General features: G+C 42.5%; 1 protein-coding gene across 4 annotated transcripts in view; it reads right to left on the bottom strand.

Annotated features, from left to right (window-relative positions):
* HMGA2 (high mobility group AT-hook 2) overlaps positions 1-18851 on the bottom strand; it is a 122331-nt gene extending 103480 nt beyond the window's left edge. Inside the window, exons 1-4 of one of the 4 annotated variants that reach the window (XM_040595497.1) lie at positions 18632-18851; positions 16827-17058; positions 14068-14154; positions 6375-6425 (exon numbers count right to left, since the gene is read on the bottom strand). In XM_040595497.1, the coding sequence (XP_040451431.1) occupies positions 6375-6425; positions 14068-14154; positions 16827-16937 (249 nt within the window). In that variant the 5' untranslated portion in view covers positions 16938-17058; positions 18632-18851. Of the gene's footprint in view, positions 1-4137; positions 4225-6374; positions 6426-14067; positions 14155-15935; positions 16183-16826; positions 17960-18631 lie in introns of those variants that run through there. The other 3 variants (XM_040595499.1, XM_040595498.1, XM_040595496.1) reach the window with 3 other exon arrangements.
* Positions 18852-19737: the final 886 nt, after the last annotated feature.

The following is a 19737-nucleotide window of genomic DNA, read 5'->3' as shown; positions in this document are numbered from 1 at the left end:
ATATTTTTTGGCTAAACTAGATACCATTTAATATCCCTTAACAGAAATGGAAATGAATTAGAGAATGAGCGAAATATCCTTTTGGTGATAAAAATGTATTTTAGAATGAAGTATCATGGTTAAATTCTCTGTTGTGGTCTATAGGAAGACCTGCACTTGAAATAAATGGTGACACATCTACTTGTACCAACAAGGAACCGGACTCTGAGATTCCAAGGAAGGACAGTTTGCTTATACAAGCTTCTAGAGAAATGAAGACGCATATGTCTCTGAACACAGGTGAGGCAGAACATATTTTTAGTGAATTTTTATGCATATGGTACAAGCATGCAAGATGATTTTTCCTTTCCCAGGATAAAAAATACAAAAACTGGTGGGAAAAAAAAAAAAAAAAAAAGGCATTAAATATCTCTTAATCATAGGAGAAAAGTTCAACAATCACTACTTCTGTCAAAATTTTCAGGTTTTGAGAGATGATTTCTTTTACAGATCATCTGAACCGGAAAGTAAATGTATAGGTATAAAGCTTTTAAGGCTTTCAATTCATGTCCTTCATCCACTTCTTAATTTTAGGAATCTTGAAGGAGAGAGGTCAATAGTCTGGGTTTTGTAATTATAAAAGCCCCCTCAAGATCTTTAAACAACTGAAATGATGACCCCTCCCAGGTGACATCTTGCCCACACAGATGTAAAACATGTTTGTGAAATAGGGTATTTTATGCTACCACATTACAGAATAATACCTATGATCTTCTCAAAGAAGGTAAGGTAATTTGGAAGATTAAAATAACAGCAATTTACAAATTTTCATGATGTGTTTCACACGAAGCAGAAACACCTTAGATATTGCAGTCAAAAGTTGCTAAGATGTAAAGTAACTGAAATGACATTATTCTTCCAAGTACGAGAAACTGAATTATCTGTGCTATCTTCTATAATTGCATAATTAGCAACTTCCTTTTTCATTTATCATCAAAAACATGTGACTTAAGTTTTACCTCAGTCATGGTTTGCTCCAAATGGACCATGAACTAATTCATTCAAACAATTATATTCTCTTAACAATGGAATCTCTGGCCTAGCTTAGGGATGCAGTGGGAAGCACAATGGCATCAAAGGAGGAGTTCTCTCACACATAGCTTTTGCTATCTAAAAGTCAGATATGTGTCTTATTTTATCATCTAGGTTGTCTTTCCCAATGTCAAAAGATTGCTGCCTCCAGACGAGAATGCACCACACCTATAACAAAGCCTTTTTTAGCACAGGATAGACTATGATCTCAGAACATCCTTCTCTCTCCATCACCTAGTTAAGAAGCTGCGTGACTTTAGAGCACCTTGACCTAGACTATGACTTCATATGAGACACAAATGACTGCGCTGAATGAGAAATAAGTTAAACAGCTTCACATCACAGAGCATGGCACTACCCATTAGGAACTTCTACTTAGATAACGGTTTGCAAAAACTCATTATACGGAAGAAATAGCCTCAAAGTGTTGATAGGTTTTCTGAGGCAAGGAATGGGGAGGGTCTTTTGATGTGTATTTCTTCAAAATTCAGAACCTTGTTTTCAAGGCCTTACAAGTGAATGAGCATTAGGAGTCCTTTCTCTGACACAGGCCTTCTGGAACTGCTAGCATAGAAACATCTCACAAATCCCACGTTTGAGGTTTAACATCTACGTCAAAACTGCAGTGGGAAATAATCTGAAAAAAAAGTTATTAGAAAAACGTGGGTATTAATGTTTTTTTAAAACGTGGTTTGGCATTGCTTAGTGACTTTTAGTATAAAGTGAAACTTTGCCCTCATTAAAAAGAGGAAAACCTGAGCTTCAAAAGTACTATAATGTGTAGTGAATCATGATTAGATCAGATAAAGGTCCTGATTAAGGAAATTAAGTTCATTTCTGATTATCTTTTATCTTCTACCAACCTGAAATGTGCTATCTAGACTATCTAGCAGAAAACAAAATTCTTGAAAGAGAGAAAAGGTTTCTGAGTCACAGTTGTTACTTGGGCATCAGCAACGAGCTGCACACAGTTCACATGCACCCTGTGCTTGGGAAGTCACTCATTCTCTTCCACTGTTATAAACATGCAACTTCCAGAACTGCGTCTTTCCATCCTTTAAAACAGTTTCATGCCATGGCATCAGGCATCTCTCCTCCCCATCAAAGTCCTGCTCAAAGCTGTAAAAAGCTCTGGATTGACTCTGGATTGATCCTTGGGTTTTTGGAGTAATTCTGCCATGCCATGCAGTGAATTTGGCATTTAGGTGAAGCAATGTGGAGGTGAAATCAGACAATGCCAAAAAATTCCATCTAAAGACATAACAAAACAAATGGAAATAATATATATATATATATACACACCCCCTTTAAGCATCAACTTCAGAACTGGGTTTTAGGTTTCTCCATTAAACTGATGCCTGAGAGCACCAGAAGTCCATGAAAGTTCCAGGGGTTTTCAATGCAGTTCTTTGGAACAAACAGCAGGATAATTGATTAATCAGTCTCCTGCTCTACCTTTCAGTCAACTTCTAGACACACAAATTAAACAAACAAACAAACAAACAACTTTGCCTGTGAGCTCTTTACAAAGGGTTATGTGAAGCCATCAGCAAAACTGTTGCTGATTCCACGAGCAGCAGCATCAAGTCTCAGTGGCAAAAACCTGGCACTGATGAAGTCAATGACAAACCTTCCACTGACTTCTGGGAATCTGAATCTCCATGGCTAAGAGTTTGACTTTATGCCTATGCTACATACAATAATTCTGCTAATAAAAAACAGGGTGCTTCATCTGCCTTTTTCAAGCATCAAAGGCCATGTCTACAATACACAGGCAATGTGGACCAGCAGGAAAAAAAAGGCTGGTGCTGAGGACCTAAGGTCCACACCACACACTTTTCAAGATGTTTTTATATCACTCTATCCTAGTCCTACCGGTTGAATGCCTACCAGACTGCACTTCCAGCACATCTTCCAATTTTGTTTCATTTGGAAGGAATCCTGCCCATGAGCTCTGGGACAGTTCCACAATGCATAACAGCACTTGGGGACAATTAGGGGATGCACTTCCAAAGCACACTCCTGATGCGACCTAACACACTAATATAGATGCATCCAAAGAGCTTAGAACATGTTCCTGCATTAAAACCTCTAAAATTATGGAGTACCAAGGTCACAAAGAGGTTTACCTCCCTCTCAGTTAACAGGACTCACAGCCTTCAACACGCTTCACTCACGTGCAGCAGCTTCCAGTGAAGATTAGTTTTACAGCAGCAGGCACTGTGTTTCCAATTCCAAATTTGTTAATTTCCCACCTACTTGACCTTGTTATCTTCAAGATTTTTATTCAATTACCTCTCCACATTTAGAAAGCTTCTCTATGTAGTTGAATATTTTATTTTCTGAAGAGTTTGCCAATCTTTACTATCTGTTCAACTGACAAAGGTCTTCTTTTGCTTGACAACTTTGCAAAGTACATGTTATTGCACTAAAAAGATCATGGGATGTCTCATACGCTTGTGATAAACTGTGCTTCTTGCCCTCTTCACTTGGGCTCTCCCTCCCCCTTCCTAGTTTTATACTAGTCAAAAAGATTTACTTCTCTTCTAAAAAATAATATAAAAATAAATACATTGCGAGTCACAAACATTAAATACTTAATTTGAACCGGCAGAAAGACCAGCTACCGGAATTCTACAGTGGTCTGTTAGCTCGTATGTCTCTGCGTGCACATATTGAAGGAAACAGCAGAAATAATACTTTACAATTTGATGAACAACATATGACACAGAACCTCTAGACTTGCAAAAAAGGGTTACAATCTTAAGAAAATACCTGCCATATAGAATTCTGTCCTCTCCAAACAAAAAAACCCCACACACTCCTTACTTTTACTAATACAAAACTGACATCTTTAAGGCTTGACATTTAAATAAACTGGATTAAAGAAAATAATCACCAAGGACTTAAATGAAGTTTGGGTGATAAAAAGGGACACTTTCTGAGTACATGTTGGATGGCAAAACAGAAAGGATGACACTGTGTCATCTGCTCTTAGGCAGAATCCTCCCTTGATTCCAACTATAAGCTTTGCTTATAGTTGTCAGCACAATGGCTTATAATAATTTAACCACATTTCTTTCTGGAGCAAAAATATAACGTTACTCTCCATTTCATCATGCACAGAGGAGGAACCCATGAATCTAATTTAAACTGGAAAGAGAGAAGAAAGGGGGGGGGGAAATGGCAATTTGATTCTCAGTCTATAGAATTAACTCAATGCAAGCTGCAGATAGAAGCGTTATCTCTGAAAATCACAAGAAGCAATCATATTGTCAGAACAAGCAAATAAAAAGACTGTGCTTTCAACAAGCACAACAGCAAAGTAATACAGAGTTTGAAAATATGCCTTAGTTTCAAAAAAAAAAAAAAAAAAGAGAGTGAAACTATTGTATTGGTCTCACAATAAAGTAATGCATACACCCACTAGATAACCAGTAATTCCCATTTCTGCAAATTAGATTCTTCATCCAGCAAACAGTTCATACTAAACTTCATGCTCCACTGATACTGCCTATTCTTTCTTCCCCAGAAAGATACAAAATAAAAAAGAAACATTCTATCCTAGAAGATGCCACAAACATTGTATTTAGCCTTTTTCACTGAAAACTGGCCTTAGTCTCTGGACTATGAGTGCTTGGGAGAGAAAAATCTTTCTGCTGTTTCAGATTGCTGCACCCTCCCTCTTCACAGAGCTCTTCAACCATCCCTGTTCGATCGTCACACATTCCTTATTCAGTGGGGATGGCCTGCCCATTATAAATTACTCAGATCAATCCCCTGTTTCTGCTGCTTCCCCTGGGATTGCACCCAAGGTGAGGATCGAGCAAGTAACACTCAGCACCCACATATGCAAGGTCCCAGCTGGACGGGAGGACGTGGACAGTAACCCATCCATGTTTCACTGCACTTGGCGTTTGCCTTCTGCAAGCTGCCTCTAAGAAGGTCACCGGCACAGGTACGTTTCAATACAGCACCTTTTTCCTAATGCCAATGAGCCTCTTCATGTACCTGAAATCTGCCTGACTTAAAAAATACAGGCATAAGCAATACATCTGGTATGTAACAGTCTGTTGTTTCCAAAGAAATATCCTGGGGTACTTTATCACCAGACAACGCTACAGAACTATTTCTTAAGGTGGATGTTAAAGCCATCTCTCCTGCATTTAGCTGCTGGTACTCTGGAGAACTTCAGCTGTAGTTTTAAGTACCTTCTGGTGCTGTTTGAGCTTTTGCAAGCCTATACTCTTACAACTGTGTTAACATCTATGCAAACTGAACAAAATGAGGGGGGAAATGACAGGACTGCAGAGAGGAAAGAGAAGGCAGAGTAAAACAAGGCAGCAAAATTGAGATGGGGAGGGATGGATTTGAAAAAGTTTAAAGAAAAACGTTGACCAGATAAAGGGAAAGGGAACTGGAAAAAGGAAATTAGAAATGTTAACTTCTGATGGAGCACACAGACACACCTTCATATCTTCTAACACCCAATCACGTTTTCCAAGTGACATCCCCATCACATTTATTTTGAAAGCCTATGCATAAGTGAAAGACATGCAGAGGAGAGGTGCACAAGGCACTCTCATTAGCTGTAAACATCAGTGAGAACACAGAATTTCAAGTATCTGAGACTGAAATCTTTCTATGGCCAAAGAATCAAAACACATGCATCTGATAGCCACATCTACAGACCAAAGAACCAAGGAAAGAGGAAATTTTTAATGAAACATACTACCAGTCGCTACAATTATATAAGGCATGAGGATGGCCCAGAATGAAAAAACTAAATTCTAAGTGCAAGTATCCAGTTGTTCATTTTTGCTCTTTCTCACTGGATTTAAGGAAAATATGCTGTTTCTAGGCAATATAGGACAAAGACGTTTTGGTTTTTAAACTTTATCTTGTGCACACTACATCTGAACGTTATCACCTCTCTTAATCACCTTCTGATGCCTGATAGTGCCCCTTTAACCTTTGGTACTCAATTACTGAACAAGTTATCTCATTGTTACTCTCTTTTGAAGGAAGAGTTGTGCCTCTTTCCATGCTTGTGAGAGACACATAAATATTCACTCCCAGCAAACATTTAATAGTAAAGTATCTTGAGCAAACTACCAGAGTCTAAAGGTAGGAAGCTGTGGTTAACTTCTCTGCTATCTTAACCCTTTAGTCAATCCGCCAGAACAAACAGACACAGAAGATGGATGCTCTTTTTTACAAATGAAGCAGAAATAATTGTTCTCTAAAAGAATGGACTTTATAACACAGCAAATAAATCAAATGATTATAAGTGAAATACCTACCCATTTTCTGGGCCGGCCTCTGGGTCGCTTTTCACCAATGGCTTCTGCTTTCTGTAAAAGGAAAAGAAACACAACATATTTCATACCTCAGCATTATTTAACAGCCTCGGTAAGTAGGACCGCTTTCCTGTAACATTAGCTGTAATTATATCTCTTGGGTGTCACCAAGCCCCCCTCCTCTTCTGTGGGTTTTCTGGTGGAATGTGATTATGTTGGTTTTCCCGACATTTCCTAGCTAGCATGGCCAGGGGATGACTTGCCTGTGCCCAAGGGTGCCCCCAGCCCTGATCCACACTGTGTCCAAGGGCACAGAGGGGGGTGCCCATGCACACCCCGCAGCTCAGTGCCCGCAGTACAGCCTGGGGTGCCCTGGCCCCAGGCAGCCACGGGGCACGCAGGCTGGGGATGGGGGCACATGGCAATTCGGGAATCTGAGAACCCCAATAACATCAAATCTAGCCTTTCACAGGCTGGCTGTGAAATTACCTGGTGACACCAAATGGGAAATACAGCCTGCTTCAAGCCTGAACAAAGCGGCTTATAGCAGCCACAGTTCCTTCCTTTAGTCTCACGATGTTTATGCATGATAGGCATAAACTGGACAGACTATCACTATGAACATGTGTGTGTTCACATTGGGGAAATAACTAATCTACTTCATGTGAAGTTTTCCAGGTAAAGCACATCCTTAAGCTGTTAAGTAAGCCCTTCATTGGTCCAAAATACTCGTTCCCTTCTCAGGTTTAAGGAAACAGCATGGAAGGTGCCCTAGAAGTGACAGCTATATTTATGTAAGCCTATCAGTTGGCCCTGGAGCTCAGCATAAAGGAAATACGGGCTCATTTACACTCTTCCATTAATTCACTGCATGACACTGTGAATACTAGTGCACCACACTAAAATACTTAGAGACTTCAAAATGAAGATTGCAGCTTATCTTCTTTAGGTAGGCTCTGCCCATCCCTATGCTTCATCAGGTAAATAATCCTGCCCCACTGAGAATAACGAGGTTTTTGCCACGAGCTTTAGCAAGGGCAAGACTTGCCACATACAAAGTCCCTGAGAATGAAGTACTTCTAGCACACATTCTGTAACGTGTGCCCACATTTCTATGAATTGCTTTTTTTCCAGTTGACTGTATGTGTATTTGATTTTCCCTTGGAAATCAACTGTGTCATTAAATAAATCACTTGCTGGTCAATCTCTGTAACATATACTGTAACCTAACGCTGTGTAAATCGGATCCCTCTGAAAGAGAACTTGAGCTGAGGAATCTCTACAAAAAAAAACTGCCCTGCAAGTGAAATGCAGTTACTTTGAAACAAATATCTCACCAAGAAGAAAGCTGTGAAAAATAAAATTCACACTCCTGAAGGGCAAAATTATCACTCAGACTTGTTAAAAGAGTAAACTTGCTCTTTAATTGTTTATACCAGTGCTACATGTAAGGTGAAACCCTCTTATGAGAATACTTGTTAAAGTGCATTTACTATATCCTGTAGCTGTCTATTTTCAGAGTTTTGTTTCCTTTTAAAGTGTTCATTTCTTTATACCTTATAACCTGAAGGATGAAAAAAAAAAAAAAAAGATGTGATTTAGTTTTGACAAGCTGTAGCCCCCTGCATTTATGTTTATTTCACAAAACGCTGGGCATAAATCTTAGAAGACTGGTTTAAATTGTTCTTAACAAATCAACACCTGACATGTTAACAAAGCACAAATGCCATTTATTTTCTTCCGTATTTTACCACATCTGAAGGAAAGCCCCTTTTCCAAAACTTTAAGAAAAAAAAAATATTAACTTTTTGGAAACAAAAACTGCTTTGATCTCACAATTAAAGTTCGTACAAACCTGACACAAATTGTAAGTTTAACTATAGCGTATAATCTAGTTTGATGGGAAAGAGAACATGAGAGATTTCTTTGAATAACTAATCTTTGCTTCCTTCCATAAACTGTCACACAGTATGGCCGCTTGCCATGAACAGTGTTGCGCTTTACCCTCAAGGAAGGTCCATGTCAGAAGGGGCTGGTGTTCCTGCTGGCTAGTTTGGATATCAGTTTGTCAAGTGCTTGGGGACCTTTCAGATTGAAAGGCACTATATTCCTGCTGTATATGATTTCCACCTCATGTTAGAAGAAAAACATTTCCATAGTTCTTATCAAAAGCAAATCTTTCCCAGAGGTGAGCTGAGCAAACAGTGGGGCATGCCAGAGACAATGTTTTGCAGAGCGATTCTGTAAGTAAATAGGAAGGTTTCACAGACTAAACTGCAAAAAATGAACGACAAGAACCTCCAAAGTGGACATTTTTATCTCCACTCCAACTGAAGAGAAAGACAAAACACTTCTGGAACAACCAAAAGGAGTAGCAGCAGCCCAGTGGTGATGATAAAAATGTGAAGTTTAGCAAAATATTTCACCTCTTTCCCTCTGCATTTTTTTCAGTTTGCATTCTGCAAACACAGCCTATATTTTCTCCAAGAGAACAAGACTGTCTTTTAATTAAAGCACTTGAAGAAAGGTTTTATTGCGTATCAGACAAGTAATTCAATGTTTCTCTGTATAATTTTCAAGTAATTAATAAGAAAAAGGAACACGTAAGTGCCAAAGCATTGCCTTTCCTCTGAAACAGGTATTTGCATAATCAGAAACATGCCAGTCTGTTGGCTCTTTGCTTTAATTGAAGCATTGCTGTTGAAGCTAGAAACAAATCCAGAGAGAGCCCCAAGCCACCCAGAGGTAACACAGATTCTCGTCTGGGCAGCAAGATGCACATGTTCCCAGCCACCCTACATGCAGCAGCTGGTACCTGCTTAGTCAGGAAGGAAACTTCTGCCTTCGTCCTCTAAAGCGCTTTTTGAAACTGAGATGTGTTTGCTCAGGATTTTCTTAACGTTTGGTGCTACGCTATGAGGCATGATCTTGCTCCATACAGCTAAGACATGAAATTAGCAAACTTAAAGGAGGGTTGGGTATGTTATCAAACACAAAACATGTTTCATGAAAAATTATGAAATGTGGTATGAATACATTATTTTTGCTATGTCACATTTTAGGAACAGAACTAGACTTACTTGCTTTTAAGTGCATGATCTATATGGGAAATGTTGTGGGTTTTTTTGTCCCAGGTGAGAGCCATTCCAGTCATTGCCATCTGAAAGCAAGCTAACAGTCCCCAGGCAGATCGGCAATTCCCCTAAACCCTGTACCACAGGGTCATCAAACCCTGCTTCCAAACAGTTGCTGTCAGCAACAGTAGGGCTTGACTGGCCATCATCTCTGCCTCCTTGTTGCATAAATGTGCCCTGCTCAGATAAAAACAGAGGCTGTACGACTAAAAGCAATTAACAAGACAAGGCAAGTATTAATAATTGAATGGCTATAAAGTGCTCTTTGGGCATCTATCTATTGTAAGGAAGATCTCAAATGCAACAGAATCCAAATTTGGAGAACTCTATCCACTTTGCAAAATGATCTGTTGGAGACTTCAGATAACATGTGTAAGATGGGTGAAATAATCGAGAGTTCTCAGGAGGAAGATCACTGTTGTCAAACCATGTCAAAAGACCTTGCCCAGTAATGTTTCTGTCTCCCAAAAAATAATTATTTTGTGAAAAAAAAACAACACAAACAACAAACCTCTTAAAAGAAACAGGCACTGGCTAGATACAAAAATACCACACTTCCCATGTCCTGTTTTACTCATTTTAATTCTAAACCAGAGTCAAGTCTTCTGATTCTCCCATCTTGCTCAAAACGCCTGATTTTGAGGTCTTTTATTTTTTACTTACAACAACCGTGTTATGATCACTTAGTAAATCTGATCTTGTCTTCCCTTTAAGCCTGTGGTGATTGGTGTTGGTGAGAATGAATGAAGCATAGAGAAGCCAAATAGATTTTCATGAACCAATTTAGGGCAGAGTCCTGGTCACATGCGCTTTGGTTTTTTTTTACCTTTGGACTGCTTACCTCAGGGACATGCCTTTCTACATACCAAACGCTGGCCATGTAATCTAGAGACAGCAGTAAGCGTGATCGCACACAGTACCACAAGTTCTGGGTTTCAGAGGATGATATTTCCAGATCTGGAGGTATTTTCAGTGAATTTCACTGCATCAATAACTACAACAACCCTCTTTTAACTGAAGACGAATTTTACTAAAAAGTGTTTACTTTTGGATATTCCTGGGATATCCATTTTATTTCGAGACAAACACATAGTAGCTATTACTCCTTCTTTTTTTAACCTCACAGTTATTGTTTCCTCCTTCCAAACGGGAGTATTTATGCCTATACAGTATTTTTGTCAAGCCCAACTACAGGAGCTAAACAAAGAAAAGCCCTTGAATGCTTAAGGGAAACGTGGTGGGCTAGAAACGCAGCTCAGCCTGGCAAAGAAAACTCAACCATTTAACACCCAGGAAACTAGAAAGGCACATCCCTACTAGCATTTTCCCACAAAACTACTTATTCTTTAGAAAAAAAAAAATCTTCACTTTTTTGCTCACTTTTTACAAATATTTTGAATGAATAACAGAATTACTTGTTTACAGATGTAACAGCCCAGTTGTGGGGACTCAGTACAAGGTGATTAAGAGTCTTTTTGTGCCTATCTCTTCTCATCTGCTAACATGTGTTCCTTCTATTGGTGAAAATTAAACAATTGAGAAATGGTTTGGTTTTCTATAGAATGCAGTTCACCTTTTGTGCCCAGTTTATAACAAGTTAGGCATGTGAGATATGCAAGGCTTTTAAAAAAATGGGCATTACCTAAAATTAGAGTAATTGCCACATTATTAGCTGTCCAGTTGGTCTTGCAACATTCTGTATGCATTGTCAAGTTTCACATTGCTAATTTCCTAACAAGTACAGTTTGTTTTCAGATGCCCCAAGGCCAGTTTACTAAGACCAAACACAAGCTCTGAAAGCTAAAAAAAATTAAATAAATATAAAAAACCTAAAAAAATTCCCATGAACCAAGAAATATTAAATACACAACAGAACCATGATACCAGGGTAAATTGCCCCTCAACTGATTTAAGGGTATGTCCTTTTTGAAGTGCAACAAAACAAAGTCCCAGTTCTGGAGTATTTTTAACTCACTGCCGGTTTGTGCAATACATTTTTAATTGTGATGTGTAATGGTTTGCAAGAGAACACCCAATCAATTAATCATGAGTGCCTTCTCATGGCTGCTCGGTGGGTTCTCCTGGCCGACGTTTATCTTACATGTTGTGAACACTCTAATACATTTCAATGAGCTCTCTTTGAAACACACAGGGCACACACTATTCTTTAGAAATTCCAGCAAATTCCAGTTGCATGTATAGTACCCAGGTTCACATGTAGAGGGGCTTAAGCTAAGTTAGCCAGCTCTCTTTCTGAGAGTCCAGACAGGCTGTAGAAAGCCTTAGATAAATATATATATGCATATATATGTCTAAATATGTTTACCACAAAATCAAACATATAGCTCAACTCTTTTAAGAGGTGATACCCTCACCACCAAATGAAACTTTCTTACAGTGCCAAACCCTTTCCATTCATATTACTGTTAGAAGAACTATTGGAATTAATTTTACATGAAAAGATACTTTGAGATGCCTGGTGAGAAGCTGAACCATTTTAGAGAGGGTTAATTATCAATTTTGAAAAAGGGCTAAAATCTTTATTTGAAATGTGACCTCAGTGACTTTCTTCTAGTAAGGCTTTATAAGTGCTTTATGTTCTAGAGGATTTATCAAACATTTATGTACTTTACCTATAAACCTAGAAACAAGTAAGACTTGTAATTGCATAGCCCTCAAAAGTTTTGGGGTTTGTTTTTTATTTTAATTATAAAAGTGATATGTGGTCTTTGGTCAATTTTTCACATTATCAACACCCAAAAGGGTTTGCTTTAGAGCAGTAACTTGATGCATTCTGAAAATCAAAACGTTGCAATGAAACTGCTTAGTTCATAAATTAAGGTTTAAAAAACCCAACTATATGTACCAGAATTCTCTGGAAAGCTCTTGATTTGATACACCTACATATATATGAATGCTTTTAAGTTATTTTCCATTTATACTGATTTCCAAATCACTCACATAAATGAAATAATGTTAATATTTCTTTTAGAAATATCTTTTTAAAACACATTTCTACAAATTACTTAAAATTTAATCTCATTACAAATATTTCTCCTAGGAAAGCCAACACTCATAAGAGTAATATTTAAAATACTAAAGCTCACATTTGGATTTGCTAGAATAATAAAAAAGTGTGTTCTCTCTTTTGAAGAGTGAAATTTAAACTATTTAAAGTGAATCTGAGGAACATTTTTACTATCTAAAGAAAAAAAATCAACATTTTAAGCTCACTAGGTTGTAGAGTGGCTTTGATACATTTTAAACACTTAACCTGGAAAGCATTTTTTACTATTTCATGAACTTTTTGAAAGAATATACTGGGTTTTTTGCAGCTCATAAAGTAAAAAACAATTTTAAATTTAAAGAGAGTTGGGAAATGTCCCTCAAACAAATATTGAAAACACTTACAACAAAACAGACATGAAACTACAGTCACCCCTAATGATTTCATATTTATCAGTAATTGCTACAGTAAATCACAACGCTGAAAACCATCAAACTTAATATGGTCAGTAGCATAGGCACGTTGAGAAATCGAACCATAATTAGATGAGGCAACAAATATCTTCCACACATATTTTGTCACAAATCTACTTAAAAGACACTGATACACTTAAGCACTACAGTTCACTACCAGGTTTTGTAAGCTTTTGTTTCCAGTTTTGTACCTGTAAATTAGTGCTAACTGCTGTGTAACCATCAACATAAACAAAACTCCCATATTTGTTTTCAAGCCCATACACAGCTATTTGCCTTCACTAAAATAATTCCTACAGAAAGGTACTATTTGCCTTGACAGGACAGTTTTCAAATGCTGAGCTTTCCCCAATTCAAAGAAAATTAAGTCACATTTTCATGTTGTATTTGAGATGTAAAGTCCATGCACTAAATGCAGTGACTTCAGGGAGCTTCTCCTATAGCTGAATGCATTCACAAGCACCAGAAAAAAGTTTGCTCCCATCACCAAGCAGAAATAGTGGTTCAGAAGACTAATAGCACTTCATGTAAAAGTCTCTTTGAAAGTGATCACTAAACAAGATATGGTAGGCTTTTACTGTAACTCAGTTTACTTTCCCATCACATTCTAAAGCTGTAAATTTCAATATATGCACTTATTTCCATCAACACATAATTGGATTTACTTCTAATTAACCTATGTTTGACAAAACACTTAGCTTTAATATACAGATATGGTCTGTAGTAGTAACAACTGTAAGTGAGCAAGAAATTAATCTTCCTCCGTCAAAAATCTTAATTGAGAGAATAATATCCTTAGTACTGTTTTCCTGACTAGATACAGGAGAAGTCAGTAATACATCAAATGCATTATTTCACTAATCTGTACACTGTTGAAAAAGCAAGCGGCCCTTATAGGTTCTGCACCTAGGGTCTTCATGCAGCATGTTAATTCTGATCTTAAAAATGCAAAATACATCCTTTATGTAGCTTCCATTATTAAGAGTTCCAACCCCACAGTTCACAGACTAAGTGACTACATCGTTTTGCTACCAGTTGATGAAAAAACAGCATTAGAAACTCTCTCTCTTTAATAATCTCACCTTCTGAGCTGCTTTAGAGGGACTCTTGTTTTTGCTTCCTTTGGGTCTTCCTCTTGGTCTTTTAGGAGATGGTTCACCAGTTGGTTCCTAAATACAGGAAAACATGCTATTGTGGCAATAGGCTACAACGCTACAACTAACCCAAAAGATCTGGTGGATAGACTGTAACTGAGAAGTTACTTAAAACATATGAATTAACAGTGTAAATAAATAACACGATATTTAAAAAGCAACATGAAAAATCAAACAGCTCGAGGTAAAGAAAAAAACATACTTTGTGCAATAAAAGAGTTTAAGTCCCCTTGTAATTGCGTAGAAAACTTTGCATATGCTAGCATGTAAGTTAGAGCGGAAAACACATTTTTAAAAGATGGCTATGATTTCCCTCATACAGGAATGATTATTCAAAAAACAACAGTTACCCATTTAATTTCAATTGCATTTCATTATAGCAAGATATAATTATCATATGCAGTTTCTAGCACAAACTTTTTTGAGGAAAGAAGTTAACTAGTAGAAAACCGTAAAGTAAGTTTAGACTGTTTCCTCTCAAGGGCACAAACATTTTGGGGGGATTTTTTTCTGTTGTTCTGCAACAGGCATTATATTCACACCTATTCTAAACATAATCGATTTGTATTAAAATGCAAATGTGAAAGTTTCTTCAAATGGAGCACCAGCAAGCCAAAAAACCTCGACAAAGGTAAATATCCGAAACAAAACCCCAACTCTAAAACGACTCGACAGGAACACCGATTATTTTAGCTATTTTCTTAACTAGCTCCTCTGCCTGACAGTAAATAACCAGTCCTTCAAAATGGGTATGAGTTACTAAGAGTTTGGATTCCAAATATTTATTCAGTGAATCATAAACACTATAAAACTCTTCTAGTCTTAAATATTATACATTTCATTCAGATTACAGGATGGGGTAAAACTAATTAAACGCAGTTTGTTAACTTAAACCAGCTTAAAACCTTTCAGCCTTTTAATTCCCGGGTAGGTTAAGGGGAGGTTGGCGACGGGACTCCCGAGCCGCTCCGGCGCTCGGTGCCGAGCCCCGCAGGCACTGCACAGCTGGGCTGAGCACGCCTAAGGAGACGCACTTTTCTTTCTCTTCCATACATTCAAACGCTATGGGAGAAGGAGGAGGAAGAGAAGAAAAAAAAAAAAAAAAGAGAGAGAGAGAAAAAAGGCAGCCCCGGCGCAAGCTCGCAAGGCCGATGCCGGCTGCTGGGGCTGGGCGAGGGCAGCCCGGAGGGTAAAGGGGGACGGGGGGCAGAGCCCGTAGCCGCTGCCGTGGGGTGTCACTGAGGGCAGAGCGGGAAAGCCAGGGGCTCCGCTTTTATGCCTTTCCAAAAAGTACTTTCTGTGCAATTTGCAGGAGCACATCGGTGGGAGTGAGGGGAGAAAAGCAGCGGCGTTTCCCCCCCCCCCCCCCCCCCCCCCGCTCGGGGATCTGCTGTTCAGCTCCCTCCGCGTTTTCGCAGCCCCTCGCAGGCTCCGGTGGCAGTAGGCTGATGCTAAATGAACGGGAGCAAACATTTTTAAAGCCCGCGGAAGCTCGCTTTCAAACGAGCTCCACAGGCAGCCCTCCTTCCCAGCCGTGACTTCCGAGGAAGGCATGGAAAGGGCTGCGAACGACCCCGCGCTGCCCCCGCGTAGCTGCGGGCGTAATCGGTTGCATCCGCGGGCACAATCCTCCCTCGGCGGCGCCGGTGGAGGGGCTGCAGGGGGCTCCCGGGCCGCCTCGCCCGGCGGCGGGGGCTGAGCGTGGCTCGGCATTTCCAGGCGATGCGACAATGGCACTTAGGGAGAGGAAGGGAAGGGAGGGATGGGGGCTGGAAATAACGCACGGATCTAGCAACCTTAGCGCGGATTCTGGTCTTGCAAGTCAAAAACAGGAGCCCAGCGCGTCCCCTTCGGGGCCCGGGAGGAGGCTGCGGGTGCGGATGGGAGGGAGCCGGGCTCCGCGCCCCCCGCCGAAACCCGGGGCCAGCTCCCCCTCGCCGCGACCTGCCTGGGAAAGCGCCGGAGCAAAGGCAAAAGGTGTTGCAAAGGCAGGGCAAGCCCCCTCCGGCTACCTCCCCCACCTCCATCGGCAACGGGGGCACCTCTCTGCATAGGATGACGGGGGCGAGGGGGGAGGTGGGGAAGGGGGGGACGCGGGGGTAGCGGGGGGAAGGCGAAAAAACCTATGCGACTTTCTAGACACCCTCCTCTCCCCCCAACCCCAGGATCGAGGGGCAGTCAGGGGCTGGGCTGGTCAAGATCGGAGGCGGCAGCAGCCCCCGGTGGGACCCGACACGCACACACACGCACACGCAGACTGAGACATTGCAAGGGCTGAGAGAGGAGGGAGACGGGAGAGCCCCGTTCCCTGCTCCTCGCTTTCGCAATTTCAAAATCAGCTCGAAATGACCCAGCGAGCGCTGGTTGGTCGGAGCCGCGCTGCTCCATGTTCCCCATTTACATTGAAAAGCCCCAGCTCGCTCCCTGCACAATAGTGAAAGTCCCGAGGAGGCTCCGCGGCTCAGCCACACGCAGGAGCACCCCCGCCGCTCCCGGGCCCCGGGGTCCCCCCGCCGGGGCGCCCGGCAAAGCCCCTCGCTACGCCTCTGCACCTCCTCGGCGGGCAGCAGCACACAACAAAGCCCCCCGCCCCGTCTCCAGGACTCCTTCACTTGCAGCATAATACGTACATGTACATGCCTATAATACCATAGATCTGCGGCTCTACGTATCTATACGATACTGACTTGTGGTTGCTTCCTGGGTCTGCCTCGTCCTCTCTTCTGAGGCTCTGCGGTTGCAGGTTGCTCCTGGGCAGCAGTGGAAGGCTGACCGGGTCCCTCACCTTGTGCACTCATCGTGACTTCTGCTGCTCAGCTTTAAACCAGTCTCTCCAAAGCACCTTGGAAGGGGGGGAATCAAAACGAGCTCTTGCTGCTTTTGCTGCTCGCTGCCACCACCACACCGGACGTCCTGGTGCTGCCAAAAAGAAGAAGAGAAGGGGAGGAGGAGGAGGAGGAGGTGATGGTGGTAGTGGTGCTGGTGGTGGTGGAAGAGGAGGGGGAATGAATCTCTCTTACAATTTAAGAATGGTTAGTAGCATGAAGCAATTCAAAAGAGGGGAGGTTAAAAAAAAAAAAAAAAAAAAAAAAAAACCACAACCGAAGAAAAGGCAACTCTGGAAGTGCAAGGAGAGAGGGAAATACTCCCGAGGGTAGTCGGGAGCAAACCAAGAAGGGGAAAAAAATCCTACAAATTGAAAGCAAGTGGTGGCTATCGCGCTTAGATCGGATCAGGACAAATTAAGATAAGACACACTGAAAATGGACTGAGAACACTGCACAATCTTGCCAGAAGCATGCACCCTGGGAAGACGGGGATTTCGGCAGCAGCGGGAGCAGTGGGTAAAAAGAGCGATCATTTAAAAAATAATAATAATAAAACGATTTGGGAGATTGAGAAGGAAAAAAAAAGGGGGGGGGGGCGGTCCTGGGTTCGTGTCTGTGATGCGAGCTGCTGGGACTGGAAATATTATTATGTGAGTCCTGCCCACGGACTAAACTAGGATGATTAAAAAAAAAAAAAAAAAAAGGAAAAGAAAAGAAAAACCACCTTTACCCGTGGGTGGAAAAACCGGGAGGGGGCTATAAAAAAAAAAAAAAAAAAAAAAAAAAAAAGAGGAGGAGGCAGAGCAAAAAACCGAAAAACCCAGCGACCGGGGGCTGGCGGCCGGCCAGATAAAACATGAGCAGTACGGCAGCCGGGGCAGCGGCGGCAGAGCACGCCGCGGCCGCCTCACGTGCCCGCACCGGCCCGGCCCCGCCGCCGCGGCAGGTTTAAAGGGCCAGGCCGGCGTCCCGGTGCCCCGGCCCGCGCTCCCCCGGCTGCCCCCGCGCAGCGCCACGGTGGGGGAGGGCCGGCCGCCCCCCACCCCCACCCCGTGGCCGGCTGCGCGGGCGCGGGGGCCGTCGCTGCACGTGGGCGCCCCGCCGCCGAGCGGAACAAAGGCGGCCGGGCCGGGCCGGGCCGGGACTGGGCCGCCCCCGGGCCGGCCCCGCCGGGCACCATCCGTGCTCCGGCCGCGGCAGCCGGCGGGAGCGCGGCCCCGCGGCGGTCGGGGAGGCGCTGCCACTGCGGCCGCGGGGCCGCGCCGGTGGCATACGCTGCGGCGGGCTCGGCGCCTCCAGGGACGGCGGCCGCCGCGGTGAGATGTGGGCGGTGTAACCCGCCGGCGGGTCGGAGCTTTCCTGCCGGGACGGTGACGGGCACGGGGAACGACCTCTTCGGAAGCGCCCTGCTCCGACATTGTTCCCGTGAGCGCCGCCGGGCTGCAAGTCTTCCCGAACTCCTTACGCAGCGTGTCCCACGCCGCCTGCTCCCTCCTTCGGTGCTCGGTCCTCTCCCGTGCAAGCCGCGGCTGGGCGCCCCTTCGCTGTGGCACCAGGCGATCGCCACAAAGGCCGGGGAGGACGCCGGTGCCTGCGCGTCCCCCACAGAACGCGCGCACACCTGGGCTCCATGGGCGGCTTCGGCATTTCCCCCGGCCCCTCACCTCCCCGGCGGTGTCGGACCTCGGCCGAGAGCGAGCCACCCCTGCCACTGCCTCCTCACATGCCTCCTCCCCTGCTCGGGGGTGGACAAACACCAGAGAGCCCTTGGAAGGAAATACAAAGTTCCATTATCGTGTGTAATGCTGAAGAGGGCAGAGATAATTGCTGCAACACTTGTGGCACTAGCTATCTAGATACATCCCGTTGTCTCGATACCTTATAAATTCTTAGCTGGCCATAGATAAATAAGGAAATGTGATCAGGCGAAAAGTTACTCTGATCAAACATAGGCAGTCATGGACGAGCAAGGACTCTGCTGAGGAAACAGCTGAATTATTTTCTGTGGCAAAGTACACTGCAGACAGATGGGCTAAAGAAAAAGTAATCCTAGAACGCTTCTTAAAGCTGAAAATATTCCCAAAGTGTTCTTAATCCAATCACAAGCCTACCGAAGCCTGCTTCCCTCCCATCCCCAAAAGCAACTAGCTATGGAAGATGGACGTGGTCCACCTGTTAAATCTCATAGCTATCAGAAAAGTCTTGTAGACCAACTACGCTTTGTCAAATATTCAGTTCCCATCACACCATGAAGAAATCCGCAGGGTCATACTTCTGTTCTGCACATCAAAAGATTAAGCTGCTGTGTGAGATCAGGATTCCAAGCGGAGATGGGAAAGTGTGTAGTTTCAAGAGTAGCAGCAAATAACTTTTATAATGTCCATTAATCTCTTTGAAGCATATTCATGTATCCATTTCTCTGGAAGAAAGTAGTACATGCAATTGCTAAAAGCCTGTAGCTCCAAAACTGCCATCTCCACAGATCTGTCCCGTATGGGCTGTTAATAGTTCCATTAGTCTTCCCTTGAGTAGTTCTAGTGACGATACCATAGTCCAAAGAGTTTTTACATACAGCCATAAGCAAATAATCTTCGCATGGGAGCTATGTTCCTAAACTCACTGTTTGAAAGCTGTTCTGGACAAGAAAAGTCTTGGCACTTGCACTGTGCCCAAGCATAGCAGAGTCTGGGCCCTTCTCTAGGGATGTCTGCCTACAGACTCACTGTCATAACAAGAATTAGTATCAGAGCTCTAAACGACTATGGGTCTT

The sequence above is a fragment of the Falco naumanni genome, chromosome 5 (assembly GCF_017639655.2).
Source record: "Falco naumanni isolate bFalNau1 chromosome 5, bFalNau1.pat, whole genome shotgun sequence".
In the NCBI taxonomy this organism is placed as follows: Eukaryota; Metazoa; Chordata; class Aves; order Falconiformes; family Falconidae; genus Falco; species Falco naumanni.
This window is presented reverse-complemented; position numbering and strand designations above follow the sequence as displayed.